This window comes from Ranitomeya variabilis, chromosome 4 (assembly GCF_051348905.1).
Source record: "Ranitomeya variabilis isolate aRanVar5 chromosome 4, aRanVar5.hap1, whole genome shotgun sequence".
In the NCBI taxonomy this organism is placed as follows: Eukaryota; Metazoa; Chordata; class Amphibia; order Anura; family Dendrobatidae; genus Ranitomeya; species Ranitomeya variabilis.
Window position 1 is genome coordinate 541,097,289 of NC_135235.1, and position 19,007 is coordinate 541,116,295.

Below are 19,007 nucleotides of genomic sequence, written 5' to 3' on the forward strand. Positions count from 1 at the left end.
GCTGGCGGTGCTGGACCCCACTGACACATTGGCTGGTGTTTTTCTCTGTGCAGCTAGCACATCTGGGCCCCAACTGGCGGTGTGTTAGAGCCCAGGGACAGCAGGAGGAGGAGCAGGAGGAGGAGGAGCAGGGGGAGGGGAGTGTAGGCCGAAGCCTGCACTGGCGGCAGCTTTGGGTGTGTTGTGTCTGCGTGGCTTTTGCAGGACACGTTGCCGGCTACACAGCAGGGGAACAGCTGGCGGTGCTGGACCCCACTGACACATTGGCGAGGTGTTTGGCTCTGTGCAGCCAGCACTTCCGGACAGCAACTAGCGTTGTTGGAGCCCGGGCTCTGCAGGTGGAGCAGAGTGTAGGCCGAAGCCTAATTGAACCGATTTCAAAAGTCACCTTTAACCCCCCCTCAGGGGTTACAAAGTAGAAGAGCCACAGCTTATGCAGCAGCAGTGCTGCGCAAGTCAAAGGTTGCTCTTGTAATTTTTCTCCTTGCACACGCTGAATGGAACACGTATAACATTTAGCCCTTTATACAGTCAAACTGTGTAATGGAGGCGAGAGTTCCCTTTGTAATGAGACGCAGCACAGGTGTCAAGAATCCCACCTTGGTGCTGGGTGCAGCCTCCCGAGCGTTGTTATTTGCTGTACAGGAGTCTGCGCTGTCGTGTTATCCCCTGGCCTAGCGCCGTTAGCGCTGCCCATCTTCTGGCATCATGTAATGTCGGCCGGTGCGGTTCGCGATGCCCAGGAATCCCAGCCCCGCAGTGTCTTAACATTGTTAAAACACTGCGGGGCTGGGATTCAGGGCCTGGCGCAGCACATATGTTCGCCTCTCACACTCGGGTCCTTACACCCGCTTCAGACTGTGCGGCGTCATCTGATCCCTTATCGCATGCCACGGCCATGAAGCCGCACAGTCCGAACAAGGCGGAAGGAGAGGAGGGACAGGCGAACTGATGCACTGATCCTGCCCATGAATCACACCCTCGCAGTCCCAATAAATAAGACACCGAGGGGCGTTGTGTGGGTCAGGGCGGCCGCAGAGGCGCAGCCAGCCAAACAATGATGCCAGAAGACGGGCAGCGCTACCAAGGGGGTTGCAGCGTGTCATTACAAAGGAAAGTCACACCACCGGGACGGTTAAATGGTCACACAGAGGACACATTTCAGACGTGTTTTCAGTTCCACATGTGCGAGGAGAATACGTTTCTGAGCCACCTTGCACACATGCAGCATTACCGCTGTACAAGGTGGCTGGATAACGTAAAAACGCCTGGGGGAGGGGGGACAGGTTCCCTTCAATTTCAGTTCTTGTGTCTGCGTGGCTTTTGCAGGACACGTTGCCGGCTGCACAGCAGGGGAACAGCTGGCGGTGCTGGACCCCACTGACACATTGGCTGGTGTTTTTCTCTGTGCAGCTAGCACATCTGGGCCCCAACTGGCGGTGTGTTAGAGCCCAGGGACAGCAGGAGGAGGAGCAGGAGGAGGAGGAGCAGGGGGAGGGGAGTGTAGGCCGAAGCCTGCACTGGCGGCAGCTTTGGGTGTGTTGTGTCTGCGTGGCTTTTGCAGGACACGTTGCCGGCTACACAGCAGGGGAACAGCTGGCGGTGCTGGACCCCACTGACACATTGGCGAGGTGTTTGGCTCTGTGCAGCCAGCACTTCCGGACAGCAACTAGCGTTGTTGGAGCCCGGGCTCTGCAGGTGGAGCAGAGTGTAGGCCGAAGCCTAATTGAACCGATTTCAAAAGTCACCTTTAACCCCCCCTCAGGGGTTACAAAGTAGAAGAGCCACAGCTTATGCAGCAGCAGTGCTGCGCAAGTCAAAGGTTGCTCTTGTAATTTTTCTCCTTGCACACGCTGAATGGAACACGTATAACATTTAGCCCTTTATACAGTCAAACTGTGTAATGGAGGCGAGAGTTCCCTTTGTAATGAGACGCAGCACAGGTGTCAAGAATCCCACCTTGGTGCTGGGTGCAGCCTCCCGAGCGTTGTTATTTGCTGTACAGGAGTCTGCGCTGTCGTGTTATCCCCTGGCCTAGCGCCGTTAGCGCTGCCCATCTTCTGGCATCATGTAATGTCGGCCGGTGCGGTTCGCGATGCCCAGGAATCCCAGCCCCGCAGTGTCTTAACATTGTTAAAACACTGCGGGGCTGGGATTCAGGGCCTGGCGCAGCACATATGTTCGCCTCTCACACTCGGGTCCTTACACCCGCTTCAGACTGTGCGGCGTCATCTGATCTCTTATCGCATGCCACGGCCATGAAGCCGCACAGTCCGAACAAGGCGGAAGGAGAGGAGGGACAGGCGAACTGATGCACTGATCCTGCCCATGAATCACACCCTCGCAGTCCCAATAAATAAGACACCGAGGGGCGTTGTGTGGGTCAGGGCGGCCGCAGAGGCGCAGCCAGCCAAACAATGATGCCAGAAGACGGGCAGCGCTACCAAGGGGGTTGCAGCGTGTCATTACAAAGGAAAGTCACACCACCGGGACGGTTAAATGGTCACACAGAGGACACATTTCAGACGTGTTTTCAGTTCCACATGTGCGAGGAGAATACGTTTCTGAGCCACCTTGCACACATGCAGCATTACCGCTGTACAAGGTGGCTGGATAACGTAAAAACGCCTGGGGGAGGGGGGACAGGTTCCCTTCAATTTCAGTTCTTGTGTCTGCGTGGCTTTTGCAGGACACGTTGCCGGCTGCACAGCAGGGGAACAGCTGGCGGTGCTGGACCCCACTGACACATTGGCTGGTGTTTTTCTCTGTGCAGCTAGCACATCTGGGCCCCAACTGGCGGTGTGTTAGAGCCCAGGGACAGCAGGAGGAGCAGGGGGAGCGGAGTGTAGGCCGAAGCCTGCACTCGAGCAAGTTGAAAGGAAACCTTTAACCCCCCCCCCCCCCCCAGGCGTTTGTAGCTGAAAGAGCCATTGTGTACAGCACTAATGCTGGAAAAGGTAAACTTAGCTCTTTTAATTATGGTCCTTGTACATGCGGAACCTAACATTTATGAAATGTGTCTCCTCACAGCGTTAAACCGTCCGGTAGGTGGAACTTTCCTTTGTCGTGTGACGCAGCACAGCCATCATTTTTACCCCCTTGGCGCCGTGCGCCGCCTCCTCAGCGTTGTTTGAATCTGTCCCGGAGCCTGCGCTGTTAGGTTAGCCCTTGGCCATGCACACATGTTGCGCTGCCCGTCTTCTGACCTCATTTGGTGTCAGGCTGGCTGCGCCTGTGCGGGTGCGCTGGCCGAGATCCCGCCTCGCAGTGTCGTCTAATGTAATCCCACCGCGGGCCTGTGATCCGTGCCCGTGCGCAGTGCATATCCTCTCCTCTCACTCCCCTCCCTACGGCTTCTTTTTCAGACTGTGCGGTGTCACGGCCGTGGCATGCTATTAGGGACCAGCTGACATCGCACAGTCTGAAGAAGCCGTAGGGAGGGGAGTGAGAGGAGAGGATATGCACTGCGCACGGGCACGGATCACAGGCCCGCGGTGGGATTACATTAGACGACACTGCGAGGCGGGATCTCGGCCAGCGCACCCGCACAGGCGCAGCCAGCCTGACACCAAATGAGGTCAGAAGACGGGCAGCGCAACATGTGTGCATGGCCAAGGGCTAACCTAACAGCGCAGGCTCCGGGACAGATTCAAACAACGCTGAGGAGGGGGCGCACGGCGCCAAGGGGGTAAAAATGATGGCTGTGCTGCGTCACACGACAAAGGAAAGTTCCACCTACCGGACGGTTTAACGCTGTGTGGGGACACATTTCATAAGTGTTTGGTTCAGCATGTGCAAGGAGCATCACGAAAAGAGGCACTTTTTCCCTTTGCATCATTACTGCTGCACAAGGTGGCTCCTTCAGTAACAAACGCCTGGGGGGGGGGGTCAGGTTCCCTTACATTAAACTTGTTGTGCCTGCGTGGCGGTCGCAGTACACGTTGCCGTATACACAGCAGGGGAACAGCTGGCGGTGCTGAACCCCACTAACACATTGGCGAGGTGTTTGGCTCTGTGCGTACAGCACTTCTGGACGGCAACTGGCGGTGTTGGAGCCCAGGGACAGGTGGAGGAGGAGGAGGTTGGAGGAGGTTGGAGGAGGTAGGAGGGATTGCCACACACACAGCAGGGGAACAGCTGACGTTACTGAACCCCAATAACAGAGGAGGGACTGTTGACTGTGCGTACAGCACTTCTGGATGGCAACTGGCGGTGTTGGAGCCCAGGGACAGGTGGAGGAGGAGGAGGTTGGAGGAGGTAGGAGGGATTGCCACACACACAGCAGGGGAACAGCTGACGTTACTGAACCCCAATAACAGAGGAGGGACTGTTGACTGTGCGTACAGCACTTCTGGACGGCAACTGGCGGTGTTGGAGCCCAGGGACAGGTGGAGGAGGAGGAGGTTGGAGGAGGTTGGAGGAGGTAGGAGGGATTGCCACACACACAGCAGGGGAACAGCTGACGTTACTGAACCCCAATAACAGAGGAGGGACTGTTGACTGTGCGTACAGCACTTCTGGACGGCAACTGGCGGTGTTGGAGCCCAGGGACAGGTGGAGGAGGAGGAGGTTGGAGGAGGTTGGAGGGATTGCCACACACACAGCAGGGGAACAGCTGACGTTACTGAACCCCAATAACAGAGGAGGGACTGTTGACTGTGCGTACAGCACTTCTGGACGGCAACTGGCGGTGTTGGAGCCCAGGGACAGGTGGAGGAGGAGGAGGTTGGAGGAGGTTGGAGGGATTGCCACACACACAGCAGGGGAACAGCTGACGTTACTGAACCCCAATAACAGAGGAGGGACTGTTGACTGTGCGTACAGCACTTCTGGACGGCAACTGGCGGTGTTGGAGCCCAGGGACAGGTGGAGGAGGAGGAGGTTGGAGGAGATTGGAGGAGGTAGGAGGGATTGCCACACACACAGCAGGGGAACAGCTGACGTTACTGAACCCCAATAACAGAGGAGGGACTGTTGACTGTGCGTACAGCACTTCTGGACGGCAACTGGCGGTGTTGGAGCCCAGGGACAGGTGGAGGAGGAGGAGGTTGGAGGAGGTTGGAGGGATTGCCACACACACAGCAGGGGAACAGCTGACGTTACTGAACCCCAATAACAGAGGAGGGACTGTTGACTGTGCGTACAGCACTTCTGGACGGCAACTGGCGGTGTTGGAGCCCAGGGACAGGTGGAGGAGGAGGAGGTTGGAGGAGGTTGGAGGAGGTAGGAGGGATTGCCACACACACAGCAGGGGAACAGCTGACGTTACTGAACCCCAATAACAGAGGAGGGACTGTTGACTGTGCGTACAGCACTTCTGGACGGCAACTAGCGGTGTTGGAGCCCAGGGACAGGTGGAGGAGGAGGAGGTTGGAGGAGGTTGGAGGGATTGCCACACACACAGCAGGGGAACAGCTGACGTTACTGAACCCCAATAACAGAGGAGGGACTGTTGACTGTGCGTACAGCACTTCTGGACGGCAACTGGCGGTGTTGGAGCCCAGGAACAGGTGGAGGAGGAGGAGGTTGGAGGAGGTTGGAGGAGGTAGGAGGGATTGCCACACACACAGCAGGGGAACAGCTGACGTTACTGAACCCCAATAACAGAGGAGGGACTGTTGACTGTGCGTACAGCACTTCTGGACGGCAACTGGCGGTGTTGGAGCCCAGGGACAGGTGGAGGAGGAGGAGGTTGGAGGAGGTTGGAGGAGGTAGGAGGGATTGCCACACACACAGCAGGGGAACAGCTGACGTTACTGAACCCCAATAACAGAGGAGGGACTGTTGACTGTGCGTACAGCACTTCTGGACGGCAACTGGCGGTGTTGGAGCCCAGGGACAGGTGGAGGAGGAGGAGGTTGGAGGAGGTTGGAGGGATTGCCACACACACAGCAGGGGAACAGCTGACGTTACTGAACCCCAATAACAGAGGAGGGACTGTTGACTGTGCGTACAGCACTTCTGGACGGCAACTGGCGGTGTTGGAGCCCAGGGACAGGTGGAGGAGGAGGAGGTTGGAGGAGGTTGGAGGAGGTAGGAGGGATTGCCACACACACAGCAGGGGAACAGCTGACGTTACTGAACCCCAATAACAGAGGAGGGACTGTTGACTGTGTGTACAGCACTTCTGGACGGCAACTGGCGGTGTTGGAGCCCAGGGACAGGTGGAGGAGGAGGAGGTTGGAGGAGGTTGGAGGAGGTAGGAGGGATTGCCACACACACAGCAGGGGAACAGCTGACGTTACTGAACCCCAATAACAGAGGAGGGACTGTTGACTGTGCGTACAGCACTTCTGGACGGCAACTGGCGGTGTTGGAGCCCAGGGACAGGTGGAGGAGGAGGAGGTTGGAGGAGGTTGGAGGAGGTAGGAGGGATTGCCACACACACAGCAGGGGAACAGCTGACGTTACTGAACCTCAATAACAGAGGAGCGACTGTTGACTGTGCGTACAGCACTTCTGGACGGCAACTAGCGGTGTTGGAGCCCAGGGGCAGGTGGAAAAGCAGAGGAACACAATGTAGGCCGAAGCCTGAGAAAGTCGAAAGGGAACCTTTAACCCCCCCCCCAAGGCGTTTGTAGCTGAAAGAGCCAGCTTGTGCAGCACAAAAGATGCAAAAGGAAAAGGTGGCTCTTTTCATCATGCTCCTTGCAAACACAGAACTAAACACTTTTAAAATGTGTCCCCTGAAGCCGTGAAACCGTCCCGGAGGTGGGACTTTCCTTCGTAATATGACGCAGCACAGCCATCATTACTACCCCCCCGCCGCCGTGCCCCGGCTCCTCAGCGTTGTTTGATTCCGTCCCGGAGCCTGCGCTGTTATGTTATCCCGTGGCCAGGCACACTTAGCGCTGCCCATCTTCTGACATCATTTGGTGTCAGGCTGGCTGCGCCTGTGCGGCCGCGCTGGCCGAGAGCCCGCCTCGCAGTGTCTTCTGATGTAATCCCACTGGGGGCCTGGGATCCATGGCCATGCGCAGTGCATATCCTCGCCTCTCACTCCCCTCCCTACGGCTTCTTTTTCAGACTGTGCGGTGTCACGGCCGTGGCATGCTATTAGGGACCAGCTGACACCGAACAGTCTGAAGAAGCCATAGGGAGATGAGTGAGAGGTGGAGGTTCAGATATGCACTGCGCATGTCCATAGATCCCAGGCCCCCAGTGGGATTAAATCAGAAGACACTGCGAGGCGGGCTCTCGGCCAGCGTGGCCGCACAGGCGCAGCCAGCCTGACACCAAATGATGCCAGAAGACGGGCAGCGCTAAGTGTGCCTGGCCACGGGATAACATAACAGCGCAGGCTCCGGGACGGAATCAAACAACGCTGAGGAGCCGGGGCGCGGCGCCGGGGGGGTAGGAATGACGGCTGTGCTGCGTCATATTACGAAGGAAAGTCCCACCTCCGGGACGGTTTTACGGTATCAGTGGACACATTTTATAAGTGTTAAGTTTTGCGTGTGCAAGGAGCAAAACCAAAATAGCTACCTTTTTCCTTGTGCAGCATTACTGCTGCACAAGGTGGCTCTTTCAGTAACAAACGCCTTGGGGGGGGGGGGACAGATTCCCTTACATTTCAGTTGTTGTGTCAGCGTGGCGGTCGCATGACACATTGCCGGCTACACAGCTGGGGATCAGCTGACGTTACTGAAACCCAATAACACTGGGTCGTATGTTTTGACTGTGCAGACGGCACTTCTGAGCCTCAACTGGCGGTGTTGGAGCCCAGGAATTTAAGTTCAGGTGGTAGAAAGATGAACACAACAGGAGACCTGGATAACGTATACAGTGACCTAATTATTTAATCAGGAGGAGGAGTGGCAAATTCCTGCGAGATCCAGGCCTTGTTCATTTTCAGGAAAGTAAGCCGGTCAACGTTATCGGAGGATAGTCGCATGCGACGGTCAGTTAGTACACCACCTGCAGCACTAAAGACACGTTCCGATAATACACTGGCCGCAGGGCAAGACAGCACCTCCAATGCATACTGGCTTAGCTCTGGCCATGTATCCAGCTTTGAGACCCAAAACTTGAAAGGGGAAGAGCCGTCTGGGAGTACAGCAAGAGGGCAAGACATGTAGTCTGTCACCATCTGACGGAACCGTTGCCTCCTGCTGACTGGAGCCGTCTGTGATGGTGTAGACTTTTGTGGGGGGCACAGAAAACTGTGCCACAGTTGGGCCATACTGGTCTTGCCTTGGGCAGAGGCACTGCTTCTGCTCCCTCTTTGTGCAGAGCCTCCACCACTGCCTGGACGCACTGAGCTGCTTTGGAATGCACTAGCAGCACTTCTCTCAGTTGGAATGGAGAAGATGATGGAACTGACCAGTGTGTCTTGGTACTCCCGCATTTTTCGCTCCCGGTTCAACGGTGTGATGAGGCTTTCTACGTTGTCCCGGTAGCGAGGATCGAGGAGGGTGAACACCCAATAATCAGACATGTTGAGAATGTGGTCGATGCGGCGGTCGTTTCTCAGGCACTGCAGCATGTAATCCACCATGTGCTGCAGACTGCCAACTGCCCAAGAAACGCTGTCCCCAGCTGGAGGCGTGATCTCTGCCCGCTCGTCATCACCCCACCCTCGCTGTACACACTGAGTACTGGACAATTCGGGAACTCCCTCCTCTGGACGGATGTCTTCCTCCTCCATTGACTCCTCCTCATCCTCCTCACAAACTGTCCCCTGCCTACGCGTTTGTGAGGAACCACGTGGCGCTGACTGTCCAGAAGATGATGGAAGTGGTGAATCCTCATCCTCCACCTCTTCCACAACATCATCCCTTAGCGCTTGCAGTGATTTTTCAAGCAGGCAGATAAGGGGGACAGTCATGCTGACTAGTGCATCATCTGCACTCGCCATCCGCGTGGAATAATCAAAGGGACGCAAAACCTGGCAGACATCCTTCATAGTGGCCCACTCTGTGGTTGTGAAGTCTGTACGGCGCTGACTGCGACTTTTTTGCGCCTGATACAGCTGGTACTCCATTACAGCTTGCTGCTGCTCACACAACCGCTCCAACATATGTAACGTGGAATTCCACCTGGTAGGTAGGTCACATATGATGCGATGTTCCGGCAGGCGGTGTCGGCGCTGCAGAGCCGCAATGCGCGCTTTTGCCGTGCTGGAACGCCGCAAGTGAGCACACTCTAGGCGGACCTTGTGCAGCAGTGCATCAAGATCCGGATAGTCCCTCAAAAAACTCTGCACGACCAAATTGAGCACATGTGCCAGACATGGGATGTGAGTGAGGTTGCCGAGGCCCAGGGCTGCCACCAGATTTCGGCCATTATCACACACTACCATGCCTGGCTGGAGATTCGCTGGCTCAAACCACACATCGCTCTCCTGCTTGATGGCATTCCAGAGCTCCTGCGCTGTGTGGCTACGATTCCCCAAAAAAATTAATTTCAAGACGGCCTGTTGACGTTTGGCCACGGCTGTGCTCATGTCGGTCGTAACAGGTACACGTTCATCACGGGTCCATGTGGAGGTGGACTGTGACGGCTCCTGCAGCGATGATTCTGAGGAACTGGTGTAAGAGGAGGAGTCAATGCGTACAGAATGGATTCCTGCAATCCTTGGAGTGGGCAGGACACGTCCTGCGCCACTCGCACGGTCTGTACCCGGCTCAACTACATTAACCCAATGGGCAGTGAGGGAAAGGTATCGCCCCTGTCCATGTTGACTGGTCCACGCATCGGTGGTGAGGTGGACCTTGCTACTGACGGCGTTCAGTAGCGCGTGTTTTATGTGTCCCTCCACATGCTTGTGCAGGGCAGGGACGGCTTGCCTGCTGAAGTAAAAGCGGCTAGGCACATTGTACTGTGGGACTGCCAATGACATCAAGTCACGGAAGCTGTCAGTCTCCACCAGCCTGAATGACAGCATTTCCAGTGACAGAAGTTTGGCAATGCCTGCAGTCAGAGCCTGTGCTCGTGGGTGGTTTGACGAGAAAGGCCGCCTTTTCTCCCATGCCTGTACTACCGATGGCTGTAGACTGGGCTGGGAGTGTGTGGATGACTGGGAAAGTGGTGCTGCGGGTGGAATTACAGCGGGTCTCTGGACAACAGGGCCAGAGGTTCTTCCACGGCGATCCTGGGAGGAAGCCGAACCAGCTGCGTGTGAGCTAGAGGAAGAGGCAACACGAGCTGAAGAGGTGGTAGCTGCCGCTGTTGGTTGGCCTAGCTCTTCAGTGTGTTTGTCTAACTCCGCCGGGTGCCTGTTGCGCACATGTTTCCACATGTTGGAGGTATTGAGGTTGGCGACTTTTTGACCTCTTTTGATTTTTTGATGACACACCTTGCATCTGACATAGCAAATGTCATCTGCAACTGTGTCAAAAAAGGACCAGGCACTGCAAGTCTTGGGAGCCCCCCTTTTGACTTTTGGAAGAGACATGCTCCTTACGGGTGCCAAAGCGGAGGCTGCAGGATCCGCAGTCTTCCCCCTCCCTCTCCCTCTTTGGGCCGTACGGGGAATCTCTTCCTCAGAGCTGCTCCCACCACCTTCCTGTCCCTGACGCCAAGATGGGTCAAGGACCTCATCATCTACACTACCCTCTGCCCCCAACTGCTCCTCCTGGGTAGTCTCAGCAGCAGAGCACGCACCAGTAAGTGGCACCTGAGTGTCATCATCAGCTGATGCGGCCTGCGAGGTGGTGACCGGAGCCACTGGCCCACCCGCCTCTTCAGAGGAAGACAGAAAAAGCTGTTGGGCATCACTGCACCCTGCCTCTTCTTCCATTTCTCCAATGCTGCTTGGCTGGCCCCCTGTTTCCAAGCCAAGAGATGATTCAGAGAACAGAAGTAGAGACTGCTCCTGTCCTGGGATCTCTGTCTGCCTGGGCAATTTTGCAGGTGGTGAAGAGACAGATGGCTGCTCTCCAGTGCTCTGTGTCTGAGAGGATGTGGCACTAATGGAAGTTGATGCATTAGCTGCCATCCATCCCACAACGGCTTCAATTTGGTCTTCACGCAGCAGCGGTGTACGGCGCTCGGCGACAAAGCTGCGCATGAACGACTGTTCCCTTGTGAAAGTGGGTGCTGATGACTCACCGGTGCCCGCAGCAGGCACAGAATCCCCACGTCCCCTCCCTGCTCCGCGCCCACGCCCACGCCCACGTGCCTTACTCACTGCCTTCTTCATCTTGGTTGACTGATAAAGATAAGCAGAAAAGTACTAACGGCTTTGTGTGCTTATTCCTGAGCAACTCCTCCTAACAGGTATAAGACACACTAATTTTCTAAAGTGTGGACTAGACTTGAATATGAGCTAATGTGGCCTACACAAATGTAAAGTGGTGTAACTGGTGTGTTTGGTGAACTTTATTATTTATTTATTTTTTTGGGGCTGAACTGACAACGGATAGAGCTGCAATCACACGGAGACCGTGCAGACAGCCGTAAACGGCGCTGCAAGGCCCAAAAACCCTCCTCTACTTTATCCTATGTAGTGTTTTTCCACAAATTAGCTGGAGACGGGTGGAAAGACACTAATAGGATTTTTTAAAATAAATTAGCAGCAGACTACACTACTTTGAAAAAAAAGAAAATTGATTTGGCGGTATGACGCAGTGAAAAACCCTGAGCTGCAGACAACCAGGCTACGGCTGCTCACAGACTACAGGGCGAGCTGCAGTCACACGGAGACCGTGCAGACAGCCGTAAACGGCGCTGCAAGGCCCAAAAACCCTCCTCTACTTTATCCTATGTAGTGTTTTTCCACAAATTAGCTGGAGACGGGTGGAAAGACACTAATAGGATTTTTTAAAATAAATTAGCAGCAGACTACACTACTTTGAAAAAAAAGAAAATTGATTTGGCGGTATGACGCAGTGAAAAACCCTGAGCTGCAGACAACCAGGCTACGGCTGCTCACAGACTACAGGGCGAGCTGCAGTCACACGGAGACCGTGCAGACAGCCGTAAACGGCGCTGCAAGGCCCAAAAACCCTCCTCTACTTTATCCTATGTAGTGTTTTTCCACAAATTAGCTGGAGACGGGTGGAAAGACACTAATAGGATTTTTTAAAATAAATTAGCAGCAGACTACACTACTTTGAAAAAAAAGAAAATTGATTTGGCGGTATGACGCAGTGAAAAACCCTGAGCTGGAGACAACCAGGCTATAGCTGCTCACAGATTACAGGGCGAGCTGCAGTCACACGGAGACCGTGCAGACAGCCGTAAACGGCGCTGCAAGGCCCAAAAACCCTCCTCTACTTTATCCTATGTAGTGTTTTTCCACAAATTAGCTGGAGACGGGTGGAAAGACACTAATAGGAATTTTTGGAAAAAATGTGCAGCAGCCTGCACTACTTCAAAAAAAAAAAAAAAAAGGACAGTATGAGGCAATGAACCACCCTCCCTGAACTGAATACAACCAGCTATGGATGGCCTATGTGGCTGCACTCAGACTAGAGAGTGGGCTGCACTCACACACACACACACACACAGACCTTGCAGATCGCTGTGAAAACAGCGCTACAAGGCAAAAGCAAGGTGAATAGTAGGTGAACACAGCGGTTGCTAAATTAGCCTTTGGAAAGCACAAAGAAGCAAATCGCTATCTCTAAACTGTCCCTCAGTCAGCAAACAGCGTCCTGTCACTAACTGAATTCACAGCAGAGTGATCGCAAAATGGCGCCAGCGACTTTTAAACTGCATCATGACATCATTTCAGCAGCCAATCACAGCCTTGCCAGTAGTTTCATGCCCTCCATGCTAAACAGGATGTGCCCACACTTGGAATCTTTCTCATTGGCTGAATTTCTGAATTTTGAATCATTGAACTTCCGATTCCGGTATCCGATACGCGCCAAGTATCGGAATCCCGGTATCGGAATTCCGATACCGCTAGTATCGGCCGATACCCGATACTTGCGGTATCGGAATGCTCAACACTAGTCCTGAGTTTTCCAGTCAATTACCGGGTTGTGCATGGAAAACCAAGGAAAACCCAAAACCACCCGAGCAGGAAGATTCCTGAGCACCTTACATGTAACCCGCTCGGAATGTAGAACCCCAATATGGAGTTTCACCTCAGCCACAAATTCAGTAATCTCCCCCTGAGAGAGAGGAGCAGCATTGATGGTGACCACACGGATAGGATGAGACAGTTTTTCAATCCTAAAACCTGCTGTGCGCGCAAACTCCTCATCAATGAGATTTGTGGCTGAACCACTATCCACAAAAACAGTAATTGGCAGCTCACTGCCAGCGATAAAAACCTTAGCAGGGAGCATGCATTGAGAAACCACCATGGAGGATATACATAAGCTCAGATTGGTCTCCTCCACACCATCTGAGCTTAGAAGTTTTCCGCCGTTGCGTTTTTGTTAGACAGCAGAGGACAGATGTTAATAAAATGACCAATTTTACCAGAGTAAAAACAGGCTCCCTGCTTCCTGATCTCTGGGGCTCGACGCTTTACATGTGACACCCCTGCGATTTGCATAGGCTCCGTGGGCTCACCTGCAGCAACCTCACGTAAACCTAAACCTTCACCCATAGGCGGTGTCTCATGCTCCCCCTGACGCAGACGGCGATCAATGCGGACAACCAGACTCATAGCGGAATCTAGAGAAGCAGGAGTCTCGTACATCAGAAGGGCTTTTTTAACCCTTCCAAAAACCCCATGAATAAACTGACTCCGCAATGCTGGATCATTCCATTGGGTATCTATCGCCCAGCGGCGGAATTCAGAACAGTAATCCTCTGCTACTCGCTCCCCCTGGCGAATGGAGCGTATCTTAGATTCTGCCAGAGCCATTCTGTCAGGTTCATCATAGATTTTCCCAAGAGAAGAAAAAAAACTCTCCACAGAGTCAAATGCAGCAGAATCAGATGGCAAAGAAAACGCCCATGCTTGGGGATCCCCGCTTAACAATGACAACACCAGGCCCACACGCTGAGCCTCATTACCCGAGGAGATCGGGCGCATATGGAAATATAGTTTGCAAGCTTCACGAAAACAAATTTACTGCGTTCCCCAGCAAACTTTTCAGGCAAAGGAAATTTAGGCTCAGCAACTCTTTCTGTCGCTCTAGCTTGCACATTAGATACTGCTAGTCCCTGTTGCTGTACTGCCCCCCTCAACTCCGTGACCTGTAGGGACAGCACCTCCAACTGGCGGATTATGGAAGTCATGGGATCCATGACAAAACACAAAAAAAAAGAACCCCCCTTTTTTTTGTTGTTGTTGTTGGGCCGATTATAATGTCACGGGGAGACTAGGTGGGTGAGAGCTAATAACCCGGGCCCCTGCAATTTCCCTCAGACTAGGGAAATGCTGACTGACCCTCTACCTGAAGTTTACACTGATGGTGTGCATGTCCAGGCCTCGAACCTCACCCTGCCTCCTGTTACAACCCTAAGCTGAAAACCTTCGCCCTCCACGCAGTGAATGTAATACACCAATACCCACAGTTAGCACAGACAAGGACAAAGGAAAATATACACCACGCCGCAGTCACTCAGGAATACACTATAAATGTGCAGGGCAAAATAAACACAAATATAGGAAGGAGTAAATAAGACAAAGGAAAATACACCACCAGCAACGATTCTCCAACAACCAGCTCTCCACTCCAGACCGAGATAACAACGCAAGACAGAAGCTATAATCGGCGACGCCCAATGATCCGGAGAACTATTTAAAGGCCATGGGCATGGCCCAGCTTCCAATCCGAGGATCAGGTAAATTAACCCTGGAACAGCTGGACGAAACCTAGCCGACGCCAATGAGCAAATAGTGGTCAAAAGCGGAATTACCGCTGTCTGTCGAACGACCTGGTCTGAACAGCATCCGACATGACACGCCGGCAGCCTTTAAATAGTCCCTATGATGCTGGAAGGACAGCCAATCACAGTAATGCCACACTGAAGATGGTGCTGGCGTTACTGTGATTGATATGCCAGCCCAGAATCTTCATTGGCCGCAAATAAAGCACCAAACATGCAGGGCAGGTCACGCAAATATACCGAGGCAAATACCAAATTATTCACAGAGTAAGAAATAGTGCCAAATGTATTCGCTCATCACTAGATATAACCTGATAAAGTATGTAAAGAATTTAAAGCACCACTTGAGAGTAATTTCAATATGTCACTGCTAGAGTAGTATCACTAATATCTGTTCACTGCTGCTAAAATATTTACCAACCCCTATCTTCTGCTCTTCCTGCCACCGTTCCTTTCCCGGTCCACCATCTTTTGACTGCAGCTCCTGACTGACTCAAGTCAGAGATAATGGTCACAAGCTCTCAATGTAAGTCTTATTAAGCTTGCACAGATTTATGGTTTCCTATCCACCCAGCAAACACTGGAGCAACTAGAAAAAGATTACTGGAGGGGTGCCGAGAACAGCAGAAGACGGCAGCTAGTAATTATAGCTAGTAATTATTCAACTACAAATGAGGAGCATACATTAGTACTATTCCAGTGGTGAAATAAAAAAAGATTATATTGGTGCAAGAATAATATGTTAGAGATTTAATAAAGTTAATAAAGTAAGTTGTATAACTGTTATTCAGTGGATTATTTTTAAATGGAACCTGTCACCCCCAAAATCGAAGATGAGCTAAGCCCACCGTCATCAGGGGCTTATCTACAGCATTCTATAATGCTGTAGATAAGCCCCAGATGTATCCTGAAAGATGAGAAAAAGAGGTTAGTTTATACTCACCCAGGGGCGGTCCCGCTGCGGTCCGGTCAGATGGGCGTCCCAGGTCCAGTCCGGGGCCTCCTATCTTCTTACCATGACGTCCTCTTCTTGTCTTCACGCCGCAGCTCCAGCGCAGGCGTACTTTGTCTGCCCTGTTGAGGGCAGGGCAAAGTACTTCAGTGCGCAGGCGCCAGGCCTCTCTGACCTTTCCCGGCGCCTGCGCACTGCAGTACTTTGCTCTGCCCTCAACAGGACAGACAAAGTACGCCTGCGCCGGAGCCGCAACATGAAGACAAGAAGAGGACGTCATCGTAAGAAGATGGGAGGCCCCGGACTGGACTTGCGATGCCCATCGGACCCGGACCGCAGCGGGACCGCCCCTGGGTGAGTATAATATTACCTCTTTTTCTCATCATTCAGGATACATCGGGGGCTTATCTACAGCATTACAGAATGTTGTAGATAAGCCCCTGATGACGGTGGCCTTAGCTCATCTTCGATTTTGGGGGTGACAGGTTCCCTTTAAGAACCTTGTATTTATAATATTTCAGTTAACTATGTTAAGAATATTGTGAACAATTTCATTACATTTTATTTAATTAATATAAAAATTTAGTTTAATAAGTTTTGTCTTTAAAAGCAATTACGGTAATTTTTTTCCCTCTCATTTACAGCACTGACGTTTTTTAATAATCATGGAACTGGCGGGCATAAGACACATTTAGAATTTGATTTGACAAATCATATTTCCATCCAGTGGAAGAAGCATGGACACCCCTTTGTTACTCAGACCTTCTTTTCAATGAAAGACCATGCCTATATCACTAATGAAATTGACCGAATTGGTGGAGGTGCCAACACTGTAATAGTAATTTCTGTAGGACAACATTTCCGACCTTTTCCTCTTGACTTGTTCATCAGAAGAGTTCTTAATATTCGCAAATCCATTGAACATTTATTTTTAAGAAGTCCGGATACAAAAGTAATTGTAAAGTCAGAAAACACCAGAGAAATGAATAATGATGTTGAACGATTTAGTGATTTTCATGGATACATTCAATATCTCTTGGTAAAGGATATCTTCAAGGGACTTAACATTGGTATAATTGATGCTTGGGACATGACTACAGCCTATGGATCATATGATATCCACCCACCAGAAATTGTCATTAAAAATCAAGTCAATCTGTTTCTTTCTTACATTTGTTAATAATATTATTGTATGTATTATTATTTTTATTCTGTGCCAATGTAGCAAACATCTAGAAGAGACAAATTGTTTTTTGTGATTTTGTCAGAAATAAGCCCACAGGGGCAGAGCCCTCCCCTCTCTGTACCTGTCTGTTTGTTCATTGTAATTTATATTTCTCCTTTGTATGTCACTCCTTCTTATGTACAGCACCATGGAATCAATGGTGCTCTAAAAATAAACAATAATAAAAAAAATCTTTAGACAGACATTCTTCTTACTAGAACTACTAGAGGAGGGCCTGCCATGTAAAGATTTGTATATATATAGATTATAACTGGACAATCTGCAAAATGATGACTAGAGGTTGTAAATAGTGATGAGTGTTAGGTGTTGAGTTCCCACTGCTCAGGGGCTCAGGGCCGGCTCCAGGTTTTCATGGGCCCTGGGCGAAAGAGTCCCAGTGGGCCCCTTTAACACATACCACAATTCATAATGCACCGATACGGCAGAGAAATAAAGGTATAGTACAATGCCAAAGATTTCGCTTACTTCTTACATTACATGAGTGATATCAATTGCACATTCTACATTAGCTCAGAAACCAGACAGTATAGTCCTCTATACAGAATAATGAGCCCCATATATTGCTCCAAACAGAATAATGAGCCCCATATATTGCCCCATACAGTATAGTGGCCCCATATAGTGCTCCATACAGTATAATTTGAACCACATTGTCCTCTATACAGAATAATTAGCCCCATATATTGCTCCAAACAGAATAATGAGCCTCATATAATGCTCCATGCAGTATAATGGGCACCACAGAGTGCTCCATACAGAATGAGCCGCATATATTGCTCCATACGGAATTGACCCCATATAATGCACCATACAGTATAGTGAGCCACATATAATTCTCCATACATTATATGATGGGCCCCCTCTATTGCTCCATATATAATGGGCCTCATATAATGCTCCATACAGTATATGATCGGCCCCATACAGTATACTGTGTCCCATATAATACTCCTTACAGAATGGGTCCCATATAATGCTTCAAAAATAATTGGCCCCATAAGATGCTCCATGTATAATGGGCCCCATATAATGCTCCATATATAATTGGCCATATAAATTGCTCCATATATAATTAGTCCCATAAGATGCTTCATATACTATTGGCCCCATATACTGCTCCATATGTAATTGGCCCCATATACTGCTCCATATTGAATTGGCCCCATAAGATGCTCCATATTAAATTGGCCCCATATAATGCTCCCTATAGAATTGGCTTCATAAGATGCTCCCTATATTATTGGCCCCATAAGATACTCCATTTAGAATTAGCACCATATAATGCTCCATATATGGGCCCCTTCTGATGGTCCCCATATAATGCTCCAAATATTTAAGAAAAAAATGAAATACTCACCTCTCCTTGGTTGACGCTGCTCTACTCTGGACTCCTCACTGTCGGCGTCTTCCTGCTCTCTGTGCTGCGACTGCTCAGGCAGAGGGCACGCACTGGTGACGTCATCGTGCCCTCTGACCTGAACGTCACAGTCAGAGGATGGAAGATGTTGCAGCGCTGGAACCGAGAGAGGTAAGTATCGCAAGTGCCAGGGCCCAGAGCAGGCAATAATTGGGATGGAGGGGGAGGAGGAAATGATGGATGTGGTGGAATGGGCAATGATGGAGGTGGAATGGGCAATGATGGGGGTGGGGGGAGGCAATGAAGGAGGTGGAAATTGGAATGGGCAGTGATGGTGGTGGGGGGAGAATGCAATAATGTTGTGGGAGGAGGAAATCATGGAGGTGGTGGAAAGGGCAATGATGGAGGTGGTAGAATGAACAAGGATGGTGGTGTGGAAAGCACACTGATGATATTGGAGGGGGAGAAAATGATGGAGGTGGTGGAATGGGCAAGTATGGTGATGGTGGTGGAAAGGGCAATGATGGGGATGGTGGGGGAAGAGAAAATGATGGATGTGGTGGAAAAGGCAAAGGAGGAAATGATGGAGGTGGTGGAATGGGCAATTATGGGAGTGCTGGGGAAAGAGGAAATGATGGAGGTTGTGGAATGGGAAATTATGGGGTGGTGGGGGAGAAAGCAATGATAGTGGTGGTGGAGAAGGCAAAGATGGA

The 19,007-nt window shown here is 51.4% G+C and overlaps 1 protein-coding gene across 1 annotated transcript in view; it reads left to right on the top strand.

Annotated features, from left to right (window-relative positions):
* LOC143765634 (NXPE family member 2-like) overlaps positions 1 to 16,981 on the top strand; it is a 193,390-nt gene extending 176,409 nt beyond the window's left edge. The window contains exon 5 of the mRNA XM_077252482.1: positions 16,336 to 16,981. Coding sequence (XP_077108597.1) covers positions 16,336 to 16,871 — 536 coding nt within the window. The 3' untranslated portion in view covers positions 16,872 to 16,981. The remainder of the gene's footprint in view (positions 1 to 16,335) is intronic.
* Positions 16,982 to 19,007: the final 2,026 nt, after the last annotated feature.